This window comes from Hetaerina americana, unplaced genomic scaffold, assembly GCF_022747635.1.
Source record: "Hetaerina americana unplaced genomic scaffold, ioHetAmer1.1.p SCAF_60, whole genome shotgun sequence".
NCBI lineage: Eukaryota > Metazoa > Arthropoda > Insecta > Odonata > Calopterygidae > Hetaerina > Hetaerina americana.
This window is the reverse complement of record NW_027287206.1, coordinates 1,161,132-1,187,074: the sequence shown is the minus strand read 5'-3', so window position 1 is coordinate 1,187,074 and position 25,943 is coordinate 1,161,132. Positions and strand designations below refer to the sequence as shown.

The 25,943-nt window shown below is 34.9% G+C and overlaps 1 protein-coding gene across 1 annotated transcript in view; it reads left to right on the top strand.

Moving 5' to 3' along the window:
• The window catches only part of LOC139695599 (1-phosphatidylinositol 4,5-bisphosphate phosphodiesterase delta-4-like), a 47,745-nt gene extending 22,071 nt beyond the window's left edge, over nucleotides 1-25,674 (top strand). Inside the window, exons 2-16 of the mRNA XM_071594399.1 lie at nucleotides 3,739-3,918; nucleotides 5,601-5,904; nucleotides 6,416-6,545; nucleotides 14,166-14,281; nucleotides 14,385-14,542; nucleotides 14,624-14,741; nucleotides 14,848-14,933; nucleotides 15,011-15,220; nucleotides 19,544-19,710; nucleotides 20,449-20,533; nucleotides 20,637-20,816; nucleotides 21,012-21,153; nucleotides 23,954-24,114; nucleotides 25,031-25,180; nucleotides 25,352-25,674. Of these exons, the coding sequence (XP_071450500.1) occupies nucleotides 3,739-3,918; nucleotides 5,601-5,904; nucleotides 6,416-6,545; nucleotides 14,166-14,281; nucleotides 14,385-14,542; nucleotides 14,624-14,741; nucleotides 14,848-14,933; nucleotides 15,011-15,220; nucleotides 19,544-19,710; nucleotides 20,449-20,533; nucleotides 20,637-20,816; nucleotides 21,012-21,153; nucleotides 23,954-24,114; nucleotides 25,031-25,180; nucleotides 25,352-25,434 (2,270 nt within the window). The 3' untranslated portion in view covers nucleotides 25,435-25,674. The remainder of the gene's footprint in view (nucleotides 1-3,738; nucleotides 3,919-5,600; nucleotides 5,905-6,415; nucleotides 6,546-14,165; nucleotides 14,282-14,384; nucleotides 14,543-14,623; nucleotides 14,742-14,847; nucleotides 14,934-15,010; nucleotides 15,221-19,543; nucleotides 19,711-20,448; nucleotides 20,534-20,636; nucleotides 20,817-21,011; nucleotides 21,154-23,953; nucleotides 24,115-25,030; nucleotides 25,181-25,351) is intronic.
• Nucleotides 25,675-25,943: the final 269 nt, after the last annotated feature.

Sequence of the window (25,943 nt, the reverse complement as noted above, 5' to 3'; positions counted from 1 at the left end):
GACCATCTCCTTTTGCACTCGGATGGAGAACAGGTAGATATCACATTCTGCGGACTTAGTTGTTATTATTCACGTGCGCAGTGCATAACTTAAATAGCGCATTCGATGAAGAATAGTTGGGCGGTGTATGCAGCTATACCATTAGGCCTAACTTCCCTCAGAGCAATAATTTTTAACGGCGCGCAATACTTTTGAAATTTCCCTTAATTTATAGCTAGCTGAAGACAATTTTTTTATTAGCCTCTCTCATTTTGGTGTTTTAGGTGCTTTAGTTTTACTACAGAAGTAGAAGGCACTCCAGAATACGAATGAGAGCGTAAGTTGCAGGCATTGAAGTATTTATAGTTCAACGATATTAATGGTGCATCTCATAATATTTTGTCAAAATTTAACCCCAACAACTATAACAGTTTTCAGGCGTTTTGTTATATACTTTTGTAAGTACTTATAATCTGAGTTGAACTCGCCTTTAATCGCGCTAGCCGATGCTTTCTTTTCCTATACTCAAAAACAAACACGTAAAAATGGTATTCATAGACCGTGTTAATGCTCCTAGTAAAGGATTATTTTAGGAAACGTGTGAAAAAGGGCAGCCAAATTGAACAACAAAACTCTGCTAATTTCTCTGGCGGAAGGAAGTGAGCTCGGACGAAAATTAGGAAAAGAAGTTTGGATAAACGATTGTTTGCGTGTATATTTCCGTGGCTATTCGTTTATTTCAATGAGAGAGCTCGCGGCAGTTTTTACCAGATAACTCCTGGAGTCGTGTTCAGTTCCGATAATGCCTTCAATTTTTGTTAAATATTTAATAAATTAGCCTAAAACATTGTACGTGACCTGTCAATAAGGATCGTACACTTTATATTCTTGTTGATTATTGTGTGTAAATTTCATTTAATATGCAAGCCTAAGATACATTGTGTATGTGGTAGTAGTTTCATTGACGTGACTCCGCTGAGCAACAAGCCGTTGAAACGTGTGCAGTTGGCAGCGATGGAGGTGGCACGAGACGATACTTTGAAATTTTGCTTTCGTCTAAATACCTATGCCTATATAATAATACGGGAGGCTGGCAGAGAGTCTATCCTTCCCTAATCCAACTAAAAGATGGGTTGAATGGGGAATGCAATCAATTTAAGAGGAGGACCAGGGGCTCACTGTTACTGCTCTTACGCAAGGAAACACTACATGTATAACTGCTGGTGCCAATTTGAGAGATCGTCAAAAAACTCTACGAACACTATCATACATCTTGGCAATTCCATTGGACATCACTCAGATGTTACCAACGTAAAATGCCCTTAATACATGCTTGTGTGTGGTCGGGTTCACGGAACCTACAGCGAAATCGCAATTATCTTGAGGAAAAACATGTTTTCTTTGTCCAGAGCTCTATGTGACTTTTTCTATTCTTCAATTCGTGGGAACACTTTCGTGGGAAGCGTTTTTTATCGTCTGAAGCATGGGCAACCTGAACAAGTATCAAGTTGTGACGGCTGCCTCTGACGAATGAATATATTTAAACCAATGCAACTCGCACTCCCCATTTAACCTCAACTACTATATTTATTTACTAACATCTACTTTGATCGTCTTGGTAAAAAAACATTGAAATAATAAAGAAATTGTTCCACATACTCTCGCTTTTTTTCTATTTTTGAACATTTACTTTAGCTTTCCTATTTCTCAAAAATCTCGTATCCTTCGTTTTGTTTACGTTTATTCTCATCCCATACCTATCGCATTAACTTTCCGAAGCATTCGGCAATGTTTGCAATCTACGTTGGATGGCTGGCAAATTAAAGCTTGGTAATGCGTAAACCTGATTTTATGAATTGTCCACCTAATTTCATTAATATATCCAGATTTTCCTTGTAGCCAGTTCCTCCACGAGTAATTTATGTGTGTAGTATTCACCTACATTTACACAATACTCCGCAAGCCGTCGCGAGGACGTGTGGCAGGAGTTGTAGGTTACCAGCCATTCTACATATATTCCCTCTTATTTACTCATGCACCTGGCATCCCGCAATCCACCAAAGCACGTTGCATACAATACTGTGAAGCCTTACTTAAGATAAATAGCAAGTTTCCTTCACTTTTTCCTCGCTGCACCTTCCGACTATACGTTTGACGAATGCCAGCTTTTTTAGTGCCCCTCCGCAAATAGTGTGATTATGTTTTCCCTAATTAAGATCCGATGCAATTGTATTGGCCGATATATTAGTTGTTATTAAAAGAGGCGACCAACAGCTGAAGTCATCAGCACCATTAGGGAAGAATGGGAGAGCCCAGCGTCGGCATCAGCCTGCTCTAAATGAAAGGAGACACTCGGACCACGAGTAGGGGTCGGGGTACCACTGAAAAAATCTGCTGTCTCAGAACTCAGGCCTCCTGGGTGGGAAGCCAGTCCATTAGCCACCACACTATCCCCATCCCCATTCAAATATATATGCGGAAAAAGATCTGTGTGAAATGGATCCTAGGTGAGACCATAGTCAAAAGGTGTTAGTGGCGTCATGCGAAGCGGGCTTCGACACCTGTTTCGACCAGCTCGTGGGGAGGGCGAATGGGAGGAACCAGGGTCTCGTAATCTTCAGCCAGGAAATTTCCACAATCACTTCCTGGCACCCAGCGAATGTTATCATGTATGTTCCGCGTGATCAATTCACATTTGACTGTATGCGAATGTAAGAATGTCTTGAAAAAATTTATACGCGGGAGAGAAGGAACTGAGGAAAAGGATCTTTTTTCCTTCTCTCCCCTGAGAATGTCGGTTATCGCCACTGAAAATTCGGAATACGTGTTTATTTTTTGCGTGTTTCTGTGTTTTTGTTGTTTGCTAGTGCTATCTTGGTGTACATTATGTATATGTATATATGTGTATATATATATATATATACACACACACACACACACACACACACACACACGCGCACACGCGCGCACGTGTATATGTGTATATGTGTATATGTGTATATGTGTATATGTGTATATATGTATGTATGTATGTATATATGTGTATATGTGTATATGTGTATATGTGTATATGTGTATATGTGTATATGTGTATATATGTATATATGTATGTATATATGTATATATGTATATATGTATGTATATATATATATGTATATATGTATATATATATGTATATATATATGTATATATGTATATATATATGTATATATGTATATATATATATATATATATATATATATATATATATATATATATATGTATATATGTATATATGTATGTATATATGTATATATGTATGTATATGTATACATACATACATAAATAGGTACATGGGGATCGAGATGGTATGGTGGCTATCGTACTGGCTTCCTACTCAGAGGGCCCAGGTTCAAATCCCGGCGGTGTTGAATATTTTCAGAGGTATCTTGATCCCTACTTGAGGTGCTTTGTGGAGGGTACTTTGAGTGAGTACGCCATCTGTTGGATGGGACGTTAAACTGCGGACCTCTGGTGCCTTTCGTAAAAAGTAGGCTAATGCCGACACCAGGTTTCTCTCCACCCTTCATCCTTTCCTGTCCATCCCCTATGGCACAAATGACCTCAGCTGTTGGTTGCCTCCCCTAAATACTACTACTACTATATACATACATATATAAATATATATAAGATAATTCAAAAATGACAGTGAAGAAATAAACTTGCTATGCATTTATCTTGGCAATAACATTTTTTAAATACACATTACTTATTTTTCAGTTTTCCTAGAAAGATGTCAAATCAACGCTGACTACCTTGAATTACTCTGCAATGGCACCAGTATGATCAAGTTTCACAATTCCAAAAAATGGCGTGAGCATAAGTTATACTTTAATGAAAAAGAACTGAAAGTCTATTACCAGCATTCGTTTAAAAAATGTCATCGGGCTGACTATGAAAGTAAGTTGACATTCAATATAATTAATATAAGGTATTGCTATTTTTTGTTAAGTTTCAATGAATGATATAATCTACAATTAATGCCATATTTTATGGCATTAAAGATGCATCCCTATTCAAGTAAGGGACTTGAAAAATGATTATTACATCTAGAGTTAATTAGATTTGCTTATCAGACTTAACAAACCCTAATTATTTTAGGATTTTATTTTTTATAGTAAAAATATACTTTCAGTAGTGTTCCAGTGAAAGATAGGGTTTATCTAGACCCTGACAGTCACTAAACAGTGCAATGACCTTTCACAGAAGTGAGCACATTCTTCTGCTTCACAATCTAACAACCATGGACATACCATGTGCACACCATGATTCCATCACACCATCCAAACCATGTACATACCATACTTCCATCACATCATCCAAAATGCGTATCTTTTCTAGTCTTCCTATATGCTTAACAGATATTCTCTTCCCCTTTTTTGATCTTACTTATCTCATTTATTCTCCTTATTTCCCCAGTCTACTGTTTTTCTGAGGAATTTGGAGAAGAAAGAAAGAAAAAAACCCCTCTTTTTTCTTCCTTTCTTCTCCAAATTCCTCGGAAAAACCTTCTCTTTTTCTCTGTAATTACTACCCCTTTTTCTTTTATCTTTCAATCCATCTTTGTTCTTTGGAATGTACATATCCTAATAGACTACAACTGATCCATATCCTCTTTCCCTCAATTAGTACCCCATTCCAGAACTATACAGCAATATGCACCATGTCAAAGTTACCTTTAATATTTTCATTGGATAGTGTCCCTGCCATCTTTATGAATGACTTTGTGCATGCGTTTATCTCCTAATACTCTGCTAATATTCCCATTTTCTTACAAAATACTAACAAAAGTTCAAATTATTCTATCTTTTCTTATATGGTTGTTTCTTTATAATCTTCATACCGCACTGGCATTGATAAAGCAATGCTATCAGCAGTGTATCTAGTTCCATAGCTAACTAGTTAACTGAACCTTGAATTTCCGCAATTGTTATTAAATCAACCAGCTGATATAATATCGTATCCATCCTTTCCAATGCCCATCTTATCATTTTCTCCCTAGATTCACTCAAATGAAGCATCATTTATAATTGGCAGCTATATCTCACTCCCATGTTGATCATTGCCCATTATCTCTATTTCATGCTTTTACTTTGGTAACCTGAGACAAATACTGGCCTGAAAAAAATACCTATCTCTTTATGCATTGAACTCCTAACCTCTGGATATGTTAAATAAGCTTGTTATTATGAATTTTTTAATGCTTAAATGAAATATAAAGTAGGTAGTGGTTTTAGAATAGTAGCAGTCTTTAATAGCCAACATTTTCAATTTCATTTTTATGTAAATTAATTCAGTGGAATATGGCATCTTCAATGGTTATTGGTTGAGATATTTTCTTCAATTCTTTACCCTCCAGTTATCCTGATGGGATTATACATATTTTTAGGCATTATAGAAAGTAAGGGCTTAATATATGATAGAAAATCAAGCAAGTAGCAACGTAAGTAGGTGCTTACATTCTAGGCCACTGCTTTTAGAGAATATGCCTGTTTTTTTAGATTTAGAGCTTAAGAATGTTTTACAATTTTCAAATTACAGCTGGTAGACAGTCTGTTTTACATTTAAATTTTCTTTTGCAGTAGAGTTAATAGATATCATTGAAGTCAGAAGGGGTTGGAAGACAGACACATTCAACAAGATTGAAACGAAAATCGAAAAATACAAGAGGAGGAGCCAAGAAAGAGATAAAATTTTAGATCGGAAAAAATCTAAAAAATTTGAATTTATTGATGAAGCTGCATGCTTCTCCATTGTCTATGGGGTTGACCGAAAGAGTTTAGACTTGGCAGCTGGGAGTAAAGAAATAGCTGAAGTATGGGTTCTTACCCTTCAACACATAATAACAGTTCTTAAGGAATTGCAGTATGCAGAACAATACGACAGGTATCTACCATTACACATTAGTAATTCTAGGCAAAAGTATGGCCAAAATAACAAATCCATTACACATGAGTAATTCTAGGCAAGAGTATGGCCAAAATAACAAATATTTTTGAGTTCCAATTGGCCTTAGATTTCATGTGATGGCTTAGAATATTTATCAATGGTAATTTTGAGTATAATGAACTGGAACCATATTGTAATACTTGAAAACCTAAATGAGCTTCTTGTAGTGACTATCATGTATGCATGCCAATTCATCATTTGTATGGTCATCTGCGATTTAAAAAAATATTGTTTTTTATTAAATTGCAGCATTTTTCAGTTGATAATGGTTAAATTGAAGCCTTTAGAAGTAAGCTAAAATAAAACTTCACATGTAATAGCTTGAATTTTAAAAGCTCATCATTTTCAGGAATTATCATGATCGAAAATCAAAAGTTAATGTACAAAAAACCAGGAATAATTTATTACTAATTTTGCTAATATGGTAATTGTTTCGACATGTAAACAGGTGGCTGAAAAAACAGTTTGTGAATGCTGACATGGATAAAAGTGGAGGGCTAAATTTTGAAGAATGCTGCAAACTATTGGAGCAGCTTAATGTGAAATTGCAACATCATGAAGCAAAGAAGTTGTTTGAGGTGAGCTCGATGACCAAGCTGAATGAAAATGTATTACATTTTGATTGTTTTTGTGGACATAATAATGAAATAGGAAACTGAAAATGGGGTTCATGATATCCAGAGCTATCATAACAGTATAACAGTACGCAATTCTACTACATAAGTTCATGTTATTTATGGAGAATGTGTGTGCCTAATTTAAAAAGAATGCATTCCAGTACAAGTGGTTTCAACTGACCCAATTTCACCACTTTCGCATATGATGATTGTGACTTATTGTTTTCAGTCAATTACAGGGCTATAGTGTGTAACCAAGATCCAGCAAATATTTTAATAGATGTGTTCATTGAAATGAAAATTTTCTACATGGCCATTTCCGATATCAGAAATTCCTCACATATGTAGTCAACAAATATAAATAGGAGTAGAGAAAAATTGACATTCATGTAAACATTCTTTAGGAAATATTTAAAATTTCCTACAGCAGCCACCCACTTTAGAAGACCAATGTTCAACAGGGCTGATTTCACCGTGAAGTTATCATAAAACTTACCAACTAAATACCTTACACCTGGTTTAGGTATTTCATTCAGAGGAATATATTGCGTTTTGCATGCATAAAATGACTTATTATGATGATATAAAAACAACTTAAAAATTTGTATCAATTAATTTGAATTGTATCTCTATGTGTCTGCAGATTGCTATACCTCCTGGGAAACTGCTTAGCACAATAATGAATCACTACCTAGCACTTTTTCAAAATCTATTTTATTTAAAATAAGAATTTTAAAGATAAAAAAGTCAGCTGCATAGTAATGCAAAAGTCCTGGAAAATTGTTGTATCAGCATTATCAACAAATATTATTCGTAATTATATTAATGAAATATCAAAAGGAAAACTATACAAGTTATAGAATCTTTTGTATCAAATCTGGCTCTACATTGAGATATCATAGTCTCTCATTCTCTTTTCCTGGTTTTATATTAAACAGTTCTCTAAAATACTTTCTTCAAATTCCCAGAATTTCTTCATCTACTCTGAACAGCTTTTTGTTATTATCCTGATGTAAGTTTGCTCTTGGCTGAAATTATTTTGCCATATGTTCAGTTATCTGTTATAACTTCATTTCATTCTGAGCCTTCAGTTCCTAAATCATTTCCAGAAAGCTCCTTAGATATTATTTTTTTCTTTTTTCATAATATTCTGTTTGTTGGTCTTCTGCTTCCTTTGTAGCTTTCACAATTCTGTCTTTTCTTCCTTTGGATGTTGACTGATCCATCTATGTTCTTCCTTTCTATATCATTTCTAAGGTCATCATCAGATTGTTCTTCATTCCTGGCCAGCTTCATTTCCACTACAATATTTCGCAGCTTTGTCCATACTCTTTTCTATTTCAGACCATTTTTATCTCTACTGAATTGTTCTCGTGTTAATGCTGTAATTTTTATTCCATTTTCATCCCGAATATCTTCTGACATTGGTCAAATATTCTGGTTTCCATAAATTATGCACATCCCATCTTGTTCTCTAGGATACCTTAATACATTCCACATTCATTAATCTTTTCCTAGACCAAGCATCAACCAAATTATGTCCCAAATAGCTATTAAGGTCGTACGGTCATAAGGTCCACCTCTGTTCCTGTAAATCCACTTTATCCATCCCATAACTCAGCACTTCCTCAAAAATATTTGCTAATTTTACTACCTTCAGCATGATTCTTACATAGAAATGCATAGAGTAAAGGTTTGATTCAAAATGTTTTTAGGGCATTGGGAAGCATGGAGTCATTAATATTTGAATTAATATATTGAGCAACAATGGACTTAATTAAGTCTTTATCAGTTTGACACCCTTCATTCTAATATGATCTATACTTGCAGATATAGAAGTATGTATTATCTATACCTATAATTTGACCGACCTGAACTACATATATGTTTGGAACATGAAATCAGGCATTCAGTACAACTTTAGATAAGTCCATAGTAGGAAAATTGTTTCAACACTCATGATTATTATCATTAATACTTTGGAAATAATATTTTGAAAGGAATATTTTCAAATGATTAAGTCAAAAATTGTTTTTCTTCACCTATATATTATCAAGGATTATATCATCCACTGATTTTTTCATTTTAGAACCAGGTGAATTGTTGATATTTTTCCACATTGCTTGAATATTGCTGATGCAGAATTTAAAACCGCTGTTTGGAATATATCCACTCACATTTAAACATTTTGCTGATTACCCCATTTCTGTAGGCTATAAAATTTATTCTTCATGTATCATTTGCATTTGCTTGAGCATTTTTCGAAAAAAAAAGTCTATCCCCCTCCTTTTATTTTGCTGAATTAGATGTTATTAATTGGAGAAAGATTAACTTTTCTAGTAGCCAATAGGTAGGGGAATAATGACAACAGCCAATCATATAGTGGTCAGAAATGTGGCTTGAATATGCACATATTTTGCATTTGATAATAATGGACGAGATGATTCCAATATTACCCTTATTTTCTGGTATATATGATCTTTTGATTACTTTGAGTTATTTATAAGGATCCATTTTCTTGCTTGTGAAGTTATTACACTTAAAATATCCGTGGAGTCCAATAAGGTGTCCTTACAGCATATGGTCTGGTAATGTTGCTTGGTCAGCTGATCCGAATTTTCTGATTTTTGTTAGCAAGTTAAGATGGTTTCTATTCATAAGGTTACTTTAAAATCTTAAATATGACATGCTATCAAATTTAAGGGTGCCTTCTAGTATGGCTGGAAATGATAGTACAGATGCATGGGATTTCATTTGCTATGGCATTTCCTTGAGGATTACACACGTCCCTTTCACCTTACCCCAGATAGAGGTTGAAGATAAGCACTAATCTGAAATATTTGTCCATATTCTAAAGATGACTAAGAAAAAATCAAAAATTTACACAAATAAATCATGTTGCCTGCTTCATTACTCAGGACCAGAACCTGACATGAAAAACATTTTAGATTAGAGCATAGAATAATGCAATATTTGTTGCATGAAACATTTTACAAGGTATTTACTCCATATTAATGGTGATACTAGGATAATTGTGAGGCCTCTTTAGTGCTTTTGGTGTCTTGAAATTTTTCCTTCTTTTGTGCTTTCTCCACTCCTCTCATTGTTCCTTTTGGCAGACCATTGCTGAGGAGTTGATGTCAAATTAGGTGAGCATTGAGCAGGAACCTCAGTAGGGAGAGACGACACAAGAGTTATCCACTTTTAGTGACCATCACAACATTTTCTTGCTGGGATAAGAGTGCTTGACTCTGTCCATATGACACTGGCAGGCTAGCCAATCGTACGCATTAGCGTGGGCATTGTTGGGAATTTTCACTGTGGGGATTGGTATGGTGCGGTGGCTAGCATGCTAGCTTCCCAACCAGACGACCCAGGTTGAATCCTGGAGATGGCATATATTTTTCAGTGGCATCCCCATCCCTACTTGAGGTGCTTTGTAGACAGCACTTTGGATCCACTACGCCAGTATGCCTGTATGGATGGGATGACCCCTTAGGACCTTTCTGTAAGAGTAAGCTAATGCAGATGCTAGGTTTCTCTCCACCCTTCCTCATTTCCAATCCCTAGTGGCGCTAATGATCTCAGCTGTCGGTCACCTCCCCTAAATCTACTACTACTACTTTACTTGGGACATCCTTGACTGCCGGGAAGAGATGGCCTTAGGGTGTGGGGGAAAATGATAAGGATCCATGATGGTAAATTATAGAGCTTAAGCAGGCTTATGGCACCCAACGACCCACTCACCTTCCATATGGTGTACAGGAGAAGGACCGAGAAGATGGTATAAGGATTCCTGAGAGTTTCTTTGTATCTAAATTAAAGGTCAGCAAAAAACAAATTCTTTTCGGGTGGGCTCATATGATTAGGCCTTTGACGGCTGCTAGTGATTTTCCTAGACTAATTATTGTGAGATTGTTATCCTACCAAAAGAGAGAGAGGCAAAGTCTGGAGGGCCAAAAAACCACTTGCATCAAAAGGCTATATAATAACAGAGTCTCTCACCATTGGGATATGGAAACTCTTCCATGTTGCCCAAGATCTTGCCAGTCCTAAAAACGTTCAGACTCAAGGCGGCAAAACCATTGCTCTTAGACCAAATGGAACTAGAACCTATATTGCTAATGGAAAGGATTTAGAGAAGGCAAGAGAGGCCTGGGTCACCATAAATTCTTCCATTTGAAATTGGCACCACCAAAGCTGAGTGTCTCAGAGTGACTAAGAGCAATGCGCAAGCATAGGCATTTGACACCTGATTTACTTAGACTATTATTGCTGCTGATGCACATTGTGTGGACTGCATTCCAACCAATTCCTGTTCCTGCGAATATAATTCTGTTCATATTCATCCACATTCCTGTTTCATCCCTGTTCCTGCGCATTCTTCTCTCCTCCTTATTCTTGCTCCTGTAATTTTTAAATGCCTATTCTGAGTGTGTAACTTCACTTACACTCTGAAAAATAGTTCCCCCATCAAGTCCCAGCATTCCTGTATAAATCTCAAGCTTTATATTTTCCTCACAGTGTAAAGAAGTGCTGTAAAGCGTGTGTTTTCAAGTGATAATAAGTGTGCTCTGAGTGTAAACTATCTATCACCTGGTGTCTATCAATGTCAGTAAAATCTAAGTTTAAGTTTTTCCCTGAATGTTCCCCTACTTATATGTACCAGTGCAACTTCATTTTTCATGCTCACTTCTAATATTATTTTCTGAGGATAGTAATCTATCTTTCTAATATGATGTCTCTGTGTAAACTTTTATTCAGTAATGTTCCACTCATGTTTTCGATAATATTATGGAAGAAAATTAATTTGTATCTCTTAATCAGTGACTGGGAGTTATAATTTGATTTTTACAGCTCTTTGTATTTTTCTTAATTCATAGTAATTATCACCATTCCTTTGTCTGTTGATCACTAGTATCCTCTTCCAAGAATCACTAGTTTTGAATTTCTAATGGACCCTTGATCCCCTAACAACAAGACATGCCAACCCGTGCAGAATGTTCACCTCAAAGCACACTGCCATTTTCCAAGCACATTATTCAGGGGTTAATTACCTAACCACCCTTCTCCATCCCATGAGGTGGCACCCCTCAGTGTGCAATGACTGCAAACCCACTACCTCCCACATGACTCACAACTCCCCTTAGCCTCCCAGAACCCCTTAGCTCCACCATTTTTTCCTGTTTCAACACCCCCTCTATGAAAGTGACTAGTTCCTATCTAAATCAAAATGCCTCCAAGTTCTTTCCTGGGCCAATCTTCAACCACTTAACATTCATCCATGACCTTTTCATGTAGCACAGGAGAACTGCTGTATGATGCACTAAAACTATACCCACAATCATTTAAAATTCATACATCTTAACATTCAGAGCTTGTCTACTATTCTTAATCAGCTCTGAGCCATACTAACTAGCGACAATATCCAGGTGATATTTTTAGCTGAAAAATGGGTGAAGCACTCAGCATCCTCAAAAAATGTCAAAATAACAGGCTACCTACACCCTCTATCACAATGACAGCATTGGTAAAGGTCTGAGGATGTTTTCATTAGAAACCACTTAAAATGTAAAATAATGTAGCTAAAATCAACCTGAAATACCTCATCAATAAAACAATGCAATTTCTAAGAAATACAAAAATTTAATGTCACCAATCCATGACAAAATAAAAAAAACTCACTGACCCAACTGTGGGATAAACTAAGAAAAATTGGTTTAGGTAAACCAAAATATCTCACATTACTAGCATATTGGTCTTCTATTTTGTTTAATGATACATATTCTCAGCCACCTAATCATATCTTGAAGGATTTTAAAGATCAAACTCTACAATGATAGTATTCAAAACTAGAATCTATGAGCAATTCTCCTACAGAAATTATGTTTAAATCCATTACTCAAATGCAAGCGTCCACTGCTCTTAAACAAATTGAATATAAAGGGTAATGAGATGTTGGCATTCAGTTTGACTTCACCAAAATATTAATCCCTCTGATTTCATATCACAAATATTTTCAATTCATCCTTATCTCAACACCATTTCCCAAGACAATGGGAGGGAGTCTTAATTAAGCCAATACCTATAAAGAGCAATTCTCAAGAGAAGAATGCATTTCGTCATATTTCCTTCAGCTCACTATTTTGATATTCTTCCTATAAATTTAAGGAGCATGGAATTTTATACTTTGGCTGCTAATTGGGTTGATTGATACCTATGCGATCGACAACAGAAAGTAATGGGCAAAAATGCTTAATCGTCATTGGCAAAGGTTTGAAGAGGTACACCCCAAGGTTCAATCCTCAGCCCACTTTTATTTTCTCTGTAGATCAATGATTGTCCATCCTCGCTCATAAATTACAAGCGTCACCTATGCATGAATGATCTGCAAATTTATTTACACGTGGCTCTCAATAATTTGCATATTTGGCTGGCACTGGTGGTGGTGGGCTACTCTCTCTATCTGCCAACATAAAAATCTCTGGTTCAATTCCTGCCTTGGTGGGTTTTCCCCACCTAGAGTTTGGGTGCTAGTAATTGCCTTTGTTGTGATGATCAAGTTCAAAAATGTGATGTAACAGCTAATAAATTGCTGTTTTTATGTTGATGATAAATAAAATAAAACTATTAATGACAGTAAATAATGATAAAAGAATAAATGATAATGATATAAAAATAAGTGATAATGATAAAAAATAAATAAAAATCCTGAAAACATTAGTAAATAAATAATATCATAATGCATATTAATGATGATTTAGGAAATCTGAACACATGGAGTAAATCAAATTTCCTTAGTATAAATCCTATCAATTCACAAGCAATTATAATAGGGTTCCCCTTCATTAGCATCGAATTAAAAAGAGCAACTGGCAATATTGTGTAACACAGATGCCCCTATACCATAGTGTACAGTTGTTAGAAATTTATGTGTAATGATAGATGAAACCCTCTCTTGGACATAACATGTATTTTAAATATGTAAAACTGTCAATCAGTCGTTATATACTCTTCTTTACTGAAGCATCCCATTCCCCAACCTTTAATGAGATTATTAGTTTCCAGCTTAATTGTATCGCACTTAGACTTTGCTGACGTTGAATACCAAAATCTCTCTCAAGAGCTTTCCATGAAATTCCAATGTTCCCTCAGGCCTATCTTTGACTTACTAATATCTGATCACATTATCACTTATATTAATAAACTTACCTGGCCAAAACTCTAGATGCCTACGGCATACTTCAACACTTTGGAACCAACTTCTGGAAACCAAAATGCCTCAATACCTTACACTCAATATCCTAAGTTTGATAAGGTACACGAAACAAGCACTTGAGGGAATCAAAATCTTGTAATACTACATCATTGGACAACCATTTATAATAAGTCATTTGCAATTACTGCTAGCTAAGAGTGGAATAGGCTTAGCGTAACCACAGGAAATGCACCTTCACTGCCATTGTTTAAAAGGGAGGGCTGCTGCACAAAACACTCCTTAAGGCAATAAGAAACTGACTAGTTTATGTATGTATGTATGCACATATAAAAAACAAATGTAAGAAATCAATTTATTTACAGAAAGCAAACACACAAAAACATACCATAAAAGGAGAACAAGTATTGGATGAGAATGAATTTGTAGATTTCTTCTTTTTGTTGATGAAAAGAGGAGATATTGAAGACATTTTTAAAAGGTATCTATCTAATTTAATACATTTAACCACAAAGGATGTTACTTAAGGTGGTTTTATAAAAAAATTTGCAGCTTTTACTTCGCTATCTTTGTTTTATTTCAAGATATTCAAGTAATGGAAAAGAAATGAAATCAACAGAATTATGTGATTTTCTCAAGTCAGAGCAAGGAATGAATGATATTACTACTGAGAAATGCTGGAATTTAATTTCTACATTTGAATCAACTGATCTGAAGAAAAATGGGATGTTGTCTTTGATTGGTATATTTTTTGTCTGATTTGAGATAACTTTCATTGAATTTTATGTGTATGGTCAATTGACAATAATTTTTTAATTCTCAGGGTTCACACAATTGTTACTGTCAGAGCAATGCGATTTATTCAACAGTGAGCATAACATAATTTATCAGGATATGAAATTTCCTCTATCACACTACTTCATCGCATCTTCTCATAACACGTAAGTCCCTGCACTAATTTATTCTTCATTGAGATTAGAAATGGGAATTATGGCTTTACATTGACCTCTTGATATGATGATCCACAAATCAGTGTTTCTTATCTAGCTATCTTACTGGGGGGCAGTTAAATGGAGAGAGCAGTGTTGAAGGGTATATTCAAGCATTAAAAAATGGATGTCGCTGCGTGGAATGTGAGTTGAAATAGTAATTTGTAACATACCCTTTAATTTTTATAAAGTTTAAAACATGTTTTTCTTCCAATTCATAGTGGATATTTGGGATGGCCCAGATGGTGAGCCAATCATCTACCATGGCTACACTCTGACCACAAAAATTTTACTCCGTGATGTTTTAAGTGATGCTATTCGTCCACATGCTTTTGCTTCTTCAGAATACCCAGTTATATTGTCCCTGGAGAATCACTGCAGTGAAGTACAGCAAGAACGGATTGCTTTCCATCTCAGAAGCATTTTAAAAGGTAGATAGTATTATAACTTGAAACTATTTTATTCTTCGAAACTTTTGACATGTTATAATATCTTGTCCACCAAAATGGGGTAATTATAGCAATACACACACAAACTCCAGATTAAACAATGAAGACAAATGGAAATAGAGGAATTATTGGACTTAAGTGAGTCCTCTTTTTGAATAGCACATTACAGATCAATAACTTTGTGGATGCATTAAGTTGGTGAGCATGCTAAATACCAGAAATGTGTAAATTGGTATGTAGGATCATCAAAACTCAGTTTTTATTAATCACTTAATTATTTTAAGTATTTTTCTTTCAAACTGTTTAGTATGAGAAGCATTGAACAGTCCTAACCCATTCAAGCACTTATCAGTACTCCAATTGCTAAATCTTTGCCACCTTGTTACTAAAGGGCAGGGGATGCTTTATAAATGTCAAACTGTTCAAAGATTATTTGAGTATCTCATTAAGGGTGATATCTTTTCACCATAAAGTGATGTATAGTTAAATTCAAAATTCAATTTCAAACCCTTATGACCCTTAATGTGCTCATTATCTCAACTTCCTTCCTCTTAATGCTATTCCTCAAGTGGGTGCAACATTTGAAAAGAAATGTTCATTTCCAGGATACAAGTTGAGTGTTCTCATTAGGTTTGATATTCTTTGACAGTTCTTACAACTTTTTAAGCATGCTAGTTTTTCCATCCTGTCTGACTCATGTAAACTTGCTGTGACAACAAACCAATGTTTCCAGACTCTCCTCTGTATAGTTCATGTTATTTTCACTCGTTTCCAATCAGAGTGTAATGAGTTACAAATTCTGACATCCAATTCCATTGTAATTTTATATGAAATTCCTAATTTATGGCAACTTGTGTGGATGTGGTGATGATTCCATGTTGAATATGATTGAATATTGCCCGATGAAATTACCAGGATGTGGATAGTTTGCCAAAAAAAACCTAACGTGGACTTTGGAAATGAAATAGAAAAAGCAGATGAATTGAAGATGATTCGGGTAAATTATAATATTCCCCAAAACCAGCCTGTGAAGCCCAAGGTAAGCTTGAGCACCACTAAATCTATAGCAAGAAATAATTTGCCAATGTAGTGAAGGATTGCAATGGGGATCGAGATGGTGCGGGGGCTAACATACTGGCTTCCCACCCAGAGGGCGCGGGTTCAAATCCTGGCGGTGTTGAATATTTTTCAGAGGTATCTCGATCTCGATACTTGAGGTGCTTTTTGGAGGGCACTTTGAGTAAGTACGCCGTCCGTCAGATGGGACGTTAAACTGCGGACCCCTTGGCGCCTTTCGTAAAGAGTAGGCTAATGCCGACGCCAGGTTTCTCTCCACCCTTCATCCTTTCCTGTCCATCCCCTATGGCGCAAATGACCTCAGTTGTCGGTCGCCTCCCCTAAAAACTACGACAACTAGGATTGCAATGTAAAGAAACTGTCAGCTGAAGTGATTAGTCCCATTGATAGAGATAACTTCAAGCTAGCTCTAAGCAGGAGGAGAAGAAAGGGTTCTCTGGTTGTTGGAGCTGCAAGTGATAATTCCTCGATTAGAGGGGCATGCATAAAACACACATGCATGCCTGGAATTTTCACATCAACTCTTCTGCTGAAGATATAAAAAAGTATGATAAGTAAAAATTGAACAACTATGAATAATACAATAAATTTAACAGTCCAGAGGTGGAAAAGTTAAAAGTGTCAAAAGGACTGTATACATCTTTTAAGATTAGCATTGATAAAGACAACCCTTTTGCTGCAGTTCACTCTCCAGATTCCTACTCCTCACATGAAGCAAAAATGGAGGGTATCATGTCTCTGTAACCTTTATTACTCCTGAAATAATTAAATAATCCAAATGATAAAAACAATCTAAATTCATTGTTTATTTAATGGAAAATTTAAATTGATTTAATTTGACGGACATAATTTTCATAAAATGGCAAAGTATGATGGCACATCACAGAGAAGGTGAAAAGGTACGTTCACAGCAGCCTTCCAAGGGAATATGCGAAGTACATTCTCAGGAGTGAAAGGGTTCAAGGATGCCATTTTAGAGCTTTCATTTGGCCAAAGAGCATACTGATGAATAATTGCCTTTTTTCTGAAGGTTCATCCTGCACAAGAACAGAGTTAATGAAAAAGCCAATTCAAGGAAGATAAACTTCTTGAATATTCAGTGCCTCAGAAATAATGTAAACAAACTTGAAATATATCTTCGAGGTAACTTACCTGATTTTCTATGCCTCTCTGAGCATTGCATGAGTAAGGAAAAAAGAGTTATAATAAAATATGTGGTGTTTACTACAAATCCAGTTTTTCTCAAACTAATTGTAAGTGTAAAAATGATGGTGTCATTATTTTTGTTAATAAAAATATAGTTTGAGATTAGGTAAATATAGATTAGTAGGGTTCTAGATAAATTCTATATTTTCTCTGATTTGCAGTGGGGTTAATAAAAAGGCAGATCTATGGAGTCAGCACCCATGAATGCTTTCATTTCCCGGAATTCCCCATTTCATTTCAGCCAGAATTTAGTGCTTGCTTTGTTCTTGGGGTGTACTCTTTTCACTAGCCTCATTGGCTATCGCAACCATTCGTATTTTAAATAAAAATATGATGCTAACATTATGTTGATGATACTGTGGAAAATATTTACTCTCTTTAACTACTAGGCATATGCAAAGCACAATTAATTAACATAAAAAGCAAGTCTACAGTAGACAAATTCTTCAAGTAAATAACGGTAAAATTTAAGTCCATGACATTATATCATGTATTTAGTAAAACAATAGTAAAATATAATAAAAAACAATTAATTTATGCCCACAAACATATGAATTTACAAATGATTTACATTGATAATAAACAAGGAATTTGACCTCTTCATTAATGCAAGTTTAAACTCTACAAGTACTAACCAATCCAAATAATATATGGTACTACCTATTTTAGTAATTGGAATGGAGAGTTAAACTTGTTTGATAAACTGTATAAAGGCTGTCAAAATAATAAATACTGAATTGCCATCAACAAAATCCAATTTTTTTTAAAAGCAGACAATACTTTTATCTGTGTCGACTTTCTATGGTAAAAGCATAGTGAAAGTATACGGTACAATTCATCACGTACTTTTTTAAATATTTGCCACACTGTGAGAAACTTCTTTTTTTAAAGTGGATAACAAAACATATTGTAGATCACTAAAGTCAGGGTAACTGTAGTTTAAATTCTTACCAGGTTTTGCCTGCTTAAAGGTCTACTGATAACATTTACTAATCTCACAACCATCACACAAGTAATTCTTGATCCATATATCAAATTTCCAACTCTCTCAAAAGAGTCACGTTGTTTACCATTAATTCCTTGCAGAAATCATGATGACAACATAAAGAAATTTCTGGGATCATCTATTTAGTAACCATATTATCTGGGCGATGATCTAATATGCCAATGTTCCCATGATAATATTCTTACTTTAGGACTAAATGCTAACAGGTATTCCTCCCTGTATTTCCTTTAAGGTGAAAATGACAAATATGGTAACTGTTATGTAATTGTCTCTGAAGAATTCTTATTTCATCCCAGATCAATGCCTATGCTAATTAATTAAGAAATTCTTAGGACTTATTATCATTGGTATTCTACTGTTCAAGGTAGAATTCAGATGAACTTAAGACTATACTACGATACAGCAAAATATTCTCTCATCTCTCCTAAAAAAATATTACCTGACATCTGGTCGTACAAAAAGCCCATTTTCAATTCTACATACTTCCTTCATGACATCCAATTGGCCAATTCTTTGCCCGCTTCTTCCTCTCTTGCCTAGTATTCTCTCCTACTTCAGTTTTCAGCATAATATTGCCAATCAAAATGATCAGCATCCATCTTTCCCATCTACTTCGGATTTTTCAGTACCATCCCCTCTACTCCTGACAAATCAATAAGACTATGATTGGTGGACTCCCTCATTCATTTTTCCTTCTCTACTTGAGACTTATGGATCTTAATATAATCTCCACTGTGGTCACCAACATTAAACTAATACAATATAATATATTTTTATACATAAGTAGTACCTAGCTGCCATTGTATTGTGTACAATGTGAAGAAAAAGAGAATGGAAAGTTAGCATCCATCAAAAAGCACAGCAAAAAAGCTATGGAAATGTCATTATACATGAAGTCTGTAAGAAAAGTCGTTTTCTAATATTGATGATTTTCTTGGCATTTTTATGAATTTAAATATTTTACTTTGATGATAAATCTTGTATTCTCAGCAAAAAATAACGTTAACATTTTACAGAAATGCTTTATTTACAACCTGTTGATGAGAAAATGGAATTTCTACCATCTCCGGAAGATCTGAAACTGAAGATAATTATCAAAGCTAAGAAGAATAGAACATCAGAGGGAGATGACTGCGATGATGATAGTGAAATCTGTGATGAACAAACTGATACAGAAAAAAAGGTATACCATAATAGGACATAGCACTAAGATCAAAAATCTGAACCTGTCTGACTAGATGCACTAATTTGGCCCATGGCACATATAAGTAAATTTTTTTGTAACTTTTTGCAATTCTTGTTGTTCAATAAAACTGCATATAAATTGTCGCAGTATCTAAATGTTATACAAAAATGATCTTATACAACTGATCAATGGTTTTTTCAAATGTGAAGTATTCTTAGAAATTCAAGTTATTATTTTATATTCTGTATGCAGAGATGATAAAAATTTAATATAAGTATTACTGCTAAAAGCTACCTAGCTCCATAATGACATGATGAAATTTCTTAAGTTTAGGTACAGATAAAGAAGAAGCAAATTGATATCTATAGTGGAAAATTGGCATATTCAGGTTCATTTAGGTAGAACATAAATTATTTAAAAATGTTATGAACCAACTTCACCAGAATATTATAGTAGATAGATAGTCTATAAATACTAAAATTCAGGCAATATGAGCACCAGATGTTGACAAAAGATTGAAAATCCAAATGAGTAAATGGTGCAAAATATTGTTCACTCAAGTATTAGAAGGGTTTACTTTTCTCATAAGTCTTTCTTAAATACATTCTTCCATCTGTGCTGTTTCCCTGGTCATAGCTAACTAAAATGCATGCTCAAACTATCATATTTTAATCTAAATGATTACAAATGTTTAAATTCTATTTAGGAGACCATTTTAACTTATATTAATTTTAGGCAGCAGCTGTTGACGTTCACCTATCTGATTTAGTGAATATTTGCCAAGCAGTACACTTCCATGGTTTTCAAGGGACATCTGGAGGTAGGGAATTTAGGAAATAAAATATTGGTGAAAAGGTAATTGTTTCAAAAACATGCTAAGTACTGAATGTTAAAATTATCCGGTTCATTAATTTTTATTTTAGGAAAATGCTATCAGATGTCATCTTTTTCTGAGTCGAAAGCTGAAAAACTAATTCAAAATGAGAGGGAAAATTTCATCATCTATAACACTAAACAACTTAGTAGAATATACCCAAGTGGAATAAGGACTGAATCTTCTAATTACAAGCCACTGTCTTTTTGGAATGTGGGATGTCAAATAGGTAAGTGATTCCTGGTTCATGGTATCACCAGATAAAATGTAGAAATGAGCTTATTCAATTGAAACGGTCATCTTCCAGTCCACTTCATCTAGTATAGAGTTAAAACTCTTACCCTGACCTTGTTCCTATGCCTAAATAATTTGCCTATATTATTCACTGTGCCTTCCTTTAATCACACTGATCATTAAATTTCAGTGGCACTGAATTATCAGAGTGATGACAAGGCTACGTTTTTAAATGCAGCAAAATTTAAACAAAATGGTAATTGTGGATATGTTTTGAAACCTGAGTATCTACGGTATGCAACAACCAAGGGCAGTAGCCTTGAAAATAATGGGTAAGTAAAATACTGATTTTTAGGAAAAATTTTAAAACTTATACAGTATTACAGTAAATGATAATTGGTAGCTATTGGATGGATTCAGTAGGCTTGTTTCAGCTCGGGAGGTTTAAATGACTGGGGCACCCAGATATGCGCCATCTCAAAGGTTCTCACCTCTATGCTACTTGCAGATTTGGGAAGGGTTTCAATCACTGAAACAGAGCAGTAGTCATCGAATGATTAGTCGCAGGAAGCAGTACGAGGAGGAGTCTACCCCTAGATCCTAACCTTTCATATTAGAAGGATATTCTCTCTTTTCTATCCAATTTTTGTCCCAAAGAAGGTCTCTCGTCCGAAGATATGTACATTCTTTCTCCACCTAATCAATTTCTATTTGCTACCCAAAATTCACAAAACTCTGGATTACCCATTGTCTCCAGCATCAAATCACCCACTGAACAAAACTCCAAATTAATAGACTACCATCTTCAACCCATAGTCACTTCATTCCCTTTTGATATCAAAGATTCATACCACTTTCTGGAATGTTTGCACTAAATCCCAAATTCTCACATCAAGACCATTCTCATGGCCACAATAGACGTTATATCGCTCTACACCTCCATTCCCCACAAAGAAAGCCTAAAATCCCTGTAATATAATATTACTTCTCCCTACAAGCTGTACCACACAGCCCATCCACAATATTCCTCATCGAACTGATGCAACTTGTCCTCACCAAAAATGCTTTCAAAATTAACTAAAAAATCTATTTACAAATAAAAGGCACTGCAATGGGCATGCATATGGCTCCTGCATACACCAATCTTTTTATGGGAAAACTTTAACATACCTTTCTCCACCAAAAACCCTTAAACCACTCTTCTGAGCCCCCTATATTGATGGTATTTTCCTCCTTTGGTCCCACGGATATGAAACTTTATCCTCCTTCATTTCCTCTCTAAACTCCTCCTTGGTATCTTTCACTTCATCTATATCTGATTCAAATATTGCTTTCCTAGGTATAAACATGCACCTCCAGAACAATAAGTTTAACACCTCAGTTGACATTAAACTGACCAACAACTAACAATACCTTCATTTCAAGAGCTGCCACCCATCACTTACAAAACCCTCCATCCCGTTCTCACTCTGTCCATGGCCTCCCATCTTTGCAACAACATCCCCTCCCTGCAGAAATACATGGACCAGCTACATGACTCTCTCAGGGAATGCGGGTACCCTGAAAAACTACTGAACAGTAAAATTATCGAAGTTCAACCTAATACACTCCTCTCCCCAAACCAAACCATCCAAATGTCCTAACCTTATCACCACTTTCTTCCTCAGAACCCAAAAAATTAAGTATATAATCCATGAACTCTTCCAAATTATTAATAACAGTCAGACCATATTTTTATTCCCACGTTCTTCCTCTGTTTCATTTTAATACCCATTGACCTTGCAAGACATCTTCAAGTCGACAAAACCACCTGCAAGCACCCCTATCTCTCCTCTGCCCCTGTTCGCACCATGCAACCGCCCACGCTGCAAATACTGCAATCTTCTAAGACCTACCACCTCCCTTACTACCAATTCCCAACCCGATGCCACCTGCTCCTCAAAAAATATTACATACTGCCTCTGCTGTAACTTCTGCCCTACCTTCTACGTGGGTGAATGCATCACCACCCTTTTCCCCTGCATGAATAACCACCAAATCTCCCATCTTCCTTAATCATCCCATCCCTACTCACACTGCTTCCCACGACCATTCTTTTGACGACCGCTTCTCTGTTTCAGATGATTGAAACCCTTCCCAAATCTGCAGGTATGAGTACCATGGAGGAGAGAACCCATGAGATCTGGGTGCTCCAGTCATTTAAATCTTCCCAACTGAATCAAGGCCACTGAATCCATTCAATGGCTGCCTATATATCCCCTCCCACCCCTTCATTCATTTCCTATTCGTGCCTGACCTCTCATTTCCTCACTGTTCCCCTCACATATCCTTTCCGCTATTCCCCCAACGACAGCATTCTGATGATTGCAGCCGTGCCATTGAAACATCAAAACTACAATGCGAGTGTCCTTTCTTTGTGTTTCTATGTTTTAAAAAATCTACATCAGTGTTTTTATATATTTGTGCGTCACTGAAGAGGGTTCTATTTGGAAGATATATATTTGGCTGACATGTGACAACATTTTTACATAATTGTGTAACCATACATTGCCAATGTGATTGCAGAAATAGGAATTTTGATTCTCAATACTGCACAGTATTAGTAAATTTAAATTTACATTATCCATCACAGTTAACAATGAAATGGAAATATCATTCATGCCTTTGTTCTTTAAATTTAAGAATATTTGTCACAGTAAATAATTTGAAGCCTTTGAAAATATAAGGTATGCAGGCAAATGGGTTAAAGAGATAAGTAGGGAGTGTTTTCATTGGCTATGCAATTATTATTTATAAAATCTCACTTAATAAATGTGTTTTAGCTTATGGACTGTTTCTATTATTTTCTAAAAATGGAAAGTTAATGTGTTTTATGTTATTTTGACTGCAGAGAACCAAAACCCAAATAATTGTAATTAAAATACACACATTAGCAAAAATTGTTAGAGGAAAAACAATTTTTTTATACTTGAAGCAGTAATTTTTGGGTGCTAACTTGACTGCTAAAATGAAATGCTTTTTCCAAAGTGTGTCAAACTCAATATTTGTCTAGTTATTTGAATTGTAACATCTGATCTACTATATTTTTAAGTTCTGTACTTACTTGTATGAATAATAAGAAAACATTTACAGAGAAAGAATCATCTTGAAACTGAAAGTTATCAGCGGACAGTATATTCCAAAGCCTGATCAATCTCTGGAAGGGGAGATTGTTGACCCATATGTGAAAGCAGAAATTTTGGGTCATGAATCTGACAAGAGGAAATTAAAAACCAAACCTGTGAGAAACAATGGTGAGGTGAAAAGCATTGCAAAATATAAGTTTCTAAGGTCAATGGTATCTATGGATCAAATCTCAATACTTACAGCAGAGAAGGAATTAAAATCAATAAACTAGTGAATATTGTAATTTTATTTTTGCTCTGTTTTATGAGAGTTCCCTAAATTTTGATAAACCCTCTGCTCCATTTTTGGATGCTGCTGGTAAATTTCCTCAATCTACTGGTCTAGTGTCAGAGTTATTTTTCTTCACCTCATTTGCTTCCTTTGCACATTAACTTCTATTGGCACAAAATCCTTTTTGAAAATTAGAAACATTTTCTTGATAATAACCCAGAACTTAATTTTTAAATAATAAATCACACAAATGAGGATTATCATATGACAAATTTGAATCATTTTTGCCTGCTTACTTATGAGGCCAAAGTAATGTTTTTGTCTCACGTTGACTCAATGAATTTGAAGAAAAAATTCTGTAAGTATAAAAGCAGAGAAGTATATGAATCAATTTACACTTTTTTGTTAAGTTTCACTTTTTAGATCCTTTCAGATTTATTTGGAAGTACTCACTTGAACTCTACTTATAGAGAAATTTTATCATCCAGAGCCTATTTGGTGTTAACCCTGCAGAGACTTTGGAATTAAAAATTTAATGCTGATAAAAGTCTCCTTTTTAAGCCATTCAATGAATAAATTAATCATATGAGCCTTTCTCAGGTTGTGACTGAACCCATCCAGGCTTTGAGTTGAAATAATGATATGAACAATGAAAAAATTACTATAGATCATTAATAATAAATATAGTCTTGGTTTATCGACCTCTCAAAATTATTGGTACTTCTTCTCAAGGAAGCATTAGTCCAGCAAGGTGATGTTTTGGTGTTAACATAAGCATGATATCTTGCTAAATTTTTCTTAATTTCCCCTCAGGCTTCAACCCTCTTTGGAATTGTGATATGGAATTTACAATAAACATGCCAGAATTGGCCATTTTGATGTTTACTGTGAAGGATTTCTCATCTAGTGGAGTAAACAAGAAATTGGGTGTTTATGCAATTCCAGTAGCAAGCATTGAAACAGGTATATTGACAAACAAATAATTATAGGATATATTTTTGCTGCTGAAAAATGATTAAATGTTGATTATTACTCCATTTCTGCGTTGTTTCAGTTTAAGTTAAATGCTTTTGTGATTGTTAAATATAAAATAAGATAATATTACATTTTTTGTAAAAATGATAATTTTTTCAGGTTATAGACACATTTACTTAATGGACTACACCCAGAAGTATCTCATTCCATCATCTTTATTTGTTCACATTTCATTTGTATGATATGAAGGGGCTTGACCAAAAAGGTGATTCTTAATTAATTCCATATCCCATAAGCTTAAGGCCTTGTACTGTCATATGTCTGCCGGCACCCAGATAATGTGTGTCTTTGTATTTTTTAATGCTTCCTTACAACTGTCTATTTATATTTATAACTATATATTTGTTGCAAAAACCATCAAAATAATGTAATTGTTGTCGCACTTTGTTCAATAAAATGGCAATATATGAATAAATGATAAATATATGTGATGGATGTTAAAGATATATTAGGAGTGTTTGGTAGAGAAATACTTATTCCTTCCCTATTCCCTGCTGCCATTTCCACTCACTCCTCTGATGCAATCCAGTTACATTAATAAGTAAAATAATTTATATTGTTTGAGCATTGACAAAAACATATTACTTAAGGCTTATAGCACATTTATTTCCTACTACTTGACTTCTTGTTTTCTTCGCTATTCAAACTTGGGTCTTCTTTTGGGTTCCCTTGAATGTTATGTTGGTCCAGA